This window comes from Mandrillus leucophaeus, unplaced genomic scaffold (genome assembly GCF_000951045.1).
Source record: "Mandrillus leucophaeus isolate KB7577 unplaced genomic scaffold, Mleu.le_1.0 Scaffold4, whole genome shotgun sequence".
Classification (NCBI taxonomy): Eukaryota; Metazoa; Chordata; class Mammalia; order Primates; family Cercopithecidae; genus Mandrillus; species Mandrillus leucophaeus.
Window position 1 is genome coordinate 10,628,480 of NW_012104253.1, and position 4,024 is coordinate 10,632,503.

Here is a 4,024-nt window from a genome sequence, read left to right on the forward strand (position 1 = left end):
CAAGGTGGACTTAAACCAGTCATCACACCCCACCCATCCTTTGGGCCTAACTAAAGGGTTTTAGGAATGAGTAAATGACTCCATTTAAGATTGCAGCATGAACATTTACTAGAGGTATTTGGGAAAGATGTTTCTTTGCTTTTCAGGAGGAAGTACATGAAAACATGTTCTTTCTGGGAGACATGAATAAAGAAGGTAGCTTCCAGAACTTGCTAACAGCTGTCTTGTAACCACAAGAGCTGGCAGCCACAGGATGAACCCGATGCCTCAGAAACGAAGAATAGAAAAGACAGGTCTTTGGCATCCGTGTTGCTGAATCAAACCCTGCCTGAAGCATACTTTACCTTTGGACCTTTCCATTTCTTAAAGCAATGAAGTCCCTTGAACTCTGAGCAAGTTGCGATCAAGTTTCTGGTACTTACAACTCCATAAGCCTTAGGTCAAACAGCCCTTACTCCAGGAAGTCTTCCCAGGTTGCTACAATTAGAATCAATCACTTCCTTCTCTGTCCTACAAGCCATATAGCCTGATCCTCTTCAGTGATTATACACATTGTCTTATGTTGTCAGTCACCTATGGCTGGATAAAAAGTGACCACACAATTTAGTGGCTTAAAAAAGCTATGTAGCTCCTGATTCTGTGGGTCAGCAATCTAGGCAGGTGGTTCTTCTGGTCTCAGCTGGGCCCCTCACCCATCTGCAGTCAGCTGCAGGTCGGCTTTGCAGAACTTGGCTGGGCGTGCTGCCATGTTGGGGGTCTTGTCTGGAATGAATGAACTTTGTGTGCTTGCCCAGCCTGGCTTGTTCTCATGGCAGTGATGGGGTCCGGGAGGTACAGCAGAAGGCTGCAAGGTTTCTTAGGGACTAGGTTCAAGATTAGCACGCCATCACTTCCACTGTGTTCTATCCGCCAGGCCAGAGCAACTCCCCAGGCCAGAAGAGATTCAAAGGGAGGGGAAAGAAATCCCTACCTCTTGATGGGAGGAGCTGTACAGCCATGCTGAAAGGGCAAAGAATGTGGTCATTTCTGTAATTTACCCCAAGTCCCTTAACATCACTGGTTAAGGGCTGGCTTCCCCAGCATTGTGCACCCTGGGCAGAGGTGGACCTCTGTGATCCTCTGTAGCCAGGGCGATCACGTGGGATGAAGCCTTGAGGCCCGTTGGGAGCTGTGGGAGTCAGCTCAGCCAGCATCCCAGGGAGAGTCCTGTGGGAATGCAGCTGTAAAGGAAAAATAAGTGTGAAGGCCAAATAGCCCAGAGTGGGACTGACGTTGAGGTCAGAGGCCGAGTCTAAACAAGCCTTCCAGAAGTCAAGTGTGGTTTACTTATCCTCACGGCCAGGTAGGTGCCGGATGGCAGATGCCAGGTCAGTGTGCATAGGACAGCTAGCACCTGATCTCGGGCCAGGCACATAGTAGGTCTCTGGAAATGGATGTTCTGCATTGGCCTGCTTCTCAGGAGCCCCAGCCCGTTGTCCATCCTCACGGGCTCTGCTCAGTCCACCTGGGGACTGAGGAGCTTGGGCTGTGTGCTGAGAGGGACAGAGCTCCCTGGAGGAATGAAACTTCTCTACCTGTGTGGAGAAGGCTCACAGGCTAGGCAAATGCAGGGTTGCTGAACTTCTAGAGTAATCATACAGCCACACCCTGAGTCCTAGGTGGGAAAGGGAGGGATCAGTCATGCGTGAGGACAAAGGGCTTCGTAATTTAGGGTCAATGGCTCAAGCAATGACCCAAGAGCCACACCATCCTGTAACACTGACTCTGCCTGACTCTCCCATCTGAAGAGCAGCGAACTGAGGCTCAAAGGGCAGACATGACCTGCACAGGACCACAGAATGAGTGGAAAGCCTGGGGCCAGACCTGGCTCTGGTCACGGACATCCCATGCTCCTTCATCTTGAGTCCCTCCCTGTTCAGCACTCCTGCAGCAGAGATATACCCTATCCTGACCACAAGAACAGAGAACTGACACTAGGAGAAGATCACCAGCATCTTTATTTTTCATGCTTCCTTGAAGAATTTTGGGAGTAGGGGACTTGTCCTTTGGAAGACTGTCATCCAGAGGCCCAGGAGAGTCATCTCCACCAAGAGAGCCACCTCCTTGCCTCAGTGCGGTGTTCAGCTGGGGGAGTGGAAGGGGTGAACCCAGCCAGGCCCCAAGAGCTGTCCCAGCAGAGCCCAGGATAACTTTGGATGTCACGGAGAGTCCAGCTGCCTCTGCGGGAGAAGAGAGGGTGAGCACAGGGCACAGGGAGGGGTAGCAGCTCCTAACAGGGGTTGGAGGCCAGAGACCCTGGGTCCCTCCGGAGGCCTGGGGCCCAGGCAGCCCAACCCTGTTCTCTGCCTCTACTTCCTAAAACCCTAGGATTTCTGCTTTGGGAGGGGCTGCTGCAGGCCAGTGGCCGGAGAGGAGGCAATAACTCTAGTGGGGAATCCCAGTGACAGGGTAGACCCTCTGAGAAATGGCAGGCTCCTTATCTGCCAAAGGCCCAGAGAGGGGAGGGACATGCCTGGGTTTTGTAGGGTTCACCAGGAACACAGATCTCCGAGGCTGCACCCCTGGTCCCACCTCCAACCAGAAGAGGGGACAGTGAGAGAAAGACAAAGGGCCCAGGAGGCAGAGGATCACGGACGTGCAGGGAGAGAAGAGGCCTCCCTGGGGTTCAGCCTCAGGCCTGGATCATCTCCTGGCTCTGGTCATCCTGTCCAGAACACTCACCCACTGACTGCAGAGTAGCCACCAGACTGCCCGCGGCAACTCCACCCCCATTGGCAATGGCCGCTGTAGATGTCATCTTGGCTGCTATGGAGGACGCGGCGATTCCTACTGAGGTGAAGCCCATGGCACCGAGCTCCACGGGCACAGTCCCCACAGTCACAGCTGCGGGAAGTGGAAATTTGGGGTTGGCCCCATGAGACAGAGTCCCCCAGACCTCCCTGACATCTTCCTGTGGTGACGATGAGGAGGAGGGGTCTGCTGTGCTCTGGAAAGACTCAGAGCAGGTATGGGATCCCAAAACAAGGGCAGTTAACGTGGAAAGCGGCCAGTGGACCGGCTCCCAGGAGAACCTGAATCCCAGGCTTGTTTATGCCTGTTTCACAGACACCATCGAGGGCTCACTGGCCCTCCCTGCGCCTCTGTTCCCCTAATGTAAAATAAATCCATTGAAGCAAACAGCAGTCTTCACACTTTCCCTTTTGGCAAGGAAAATATAATCTTTCCAAGCACAGGGTTGACAGAAGACAATATCAGAGCTGCTTTTCCAGAGAGGTGAGGGGATGGAGGCCCTGAGGGCCCTGCAGCAGCATGCGGGGGTCCTCTAGGGCTCCCCAGAATCTCCACAGCAGTGCCATCTGCAATCATAGCCACATTTGTTTTCTGTACTGTCTACTAAGGTAGCCACGTTTAGCACTTGAAATGTGGTGCAGGTGACAGAGAAACATTATGATTTTCTTTAGTTTTGGCCATTGCATTGGAGGACATTGCTTTATAGCAGCTCAAAAGCTTCTGACTCAGTGGATGGGCTACCAGCGTTTGTCAAATAATTTTGAGGAATGAGACAGAGCTCAGCTGACATACTCTCTTCAAAAGTCCCCAAGGATACCATGGGCCCCGCTTTAGAGGGGGAGGAATCCCAGGCTCTGACTCTGCTCAAATGACTCATCTGGGGTTACATGGTTTGTACTTGGTGGAAGCTGAGAGTAGCTCACCTCAGACGGACCAGCAGCCCCCAGAATTATGTGCAATATACACCTGAACCCCATCCACTCTCCTTTCCCATGGTTGGCCCCTTCGCCTCGGTGAGTCTCCACTCAGATTCTTGGACTTCCACCTGTTGGTTGAGTTTTGACTTTATTCAGGATCTGGTTTGGACAAGGCTGCATTAATAAAGGACTCTGCATCCCTCCTGGGACTATAAAAACATTAAAAATAGAATTATCATATAATCCTATAAACTCACTTTTGGGTAAATACCCTAAGTATTGAAAGCATAGTCTTTTTTTTTTTTTTTTTTTTTTTT

The 4,024-nt window shown here is 51.7% G+C and overlaps 1 protein-coding gene across 1 annotated transcript in view; it reads right to left on the reverse strand.

Moving 5' to 3' along the window:
* Positions 1–1,177: 1,177 nt before the first annotated feature.
* LOC105548001 (interferon alpha-inducible protein 27-like protein 1) overlaps positions 1,178–4,024 on the reverse strand; it is an 18,852-nt gene continuing 16,005 nt past the window's right edge. Inside the window, exons 2-5 of the mRNA XM_011991809.1 lie at positions 3,757–3,835; positions 2,722–2,883; positions 1,973–2,219; positions 1,178–1,220 (exon numbers count right to left, since the gene is read on the reverse strand). Of these exons, the coding sequence (XP_011847199.1) occupies positions 1,178–1,220; positions 1,973–2,219; positions 2,722–2,883; positions 3,757–3,784 (480 nt within the window). The 5' untranslated portion in view covers positions 3,785–3,835. The remainder of the gene's footprint in view (positions 1,221–1,972; positions 2,220–2,721; positions 2,884–3,756; positions 3,836–4,024) is intronic.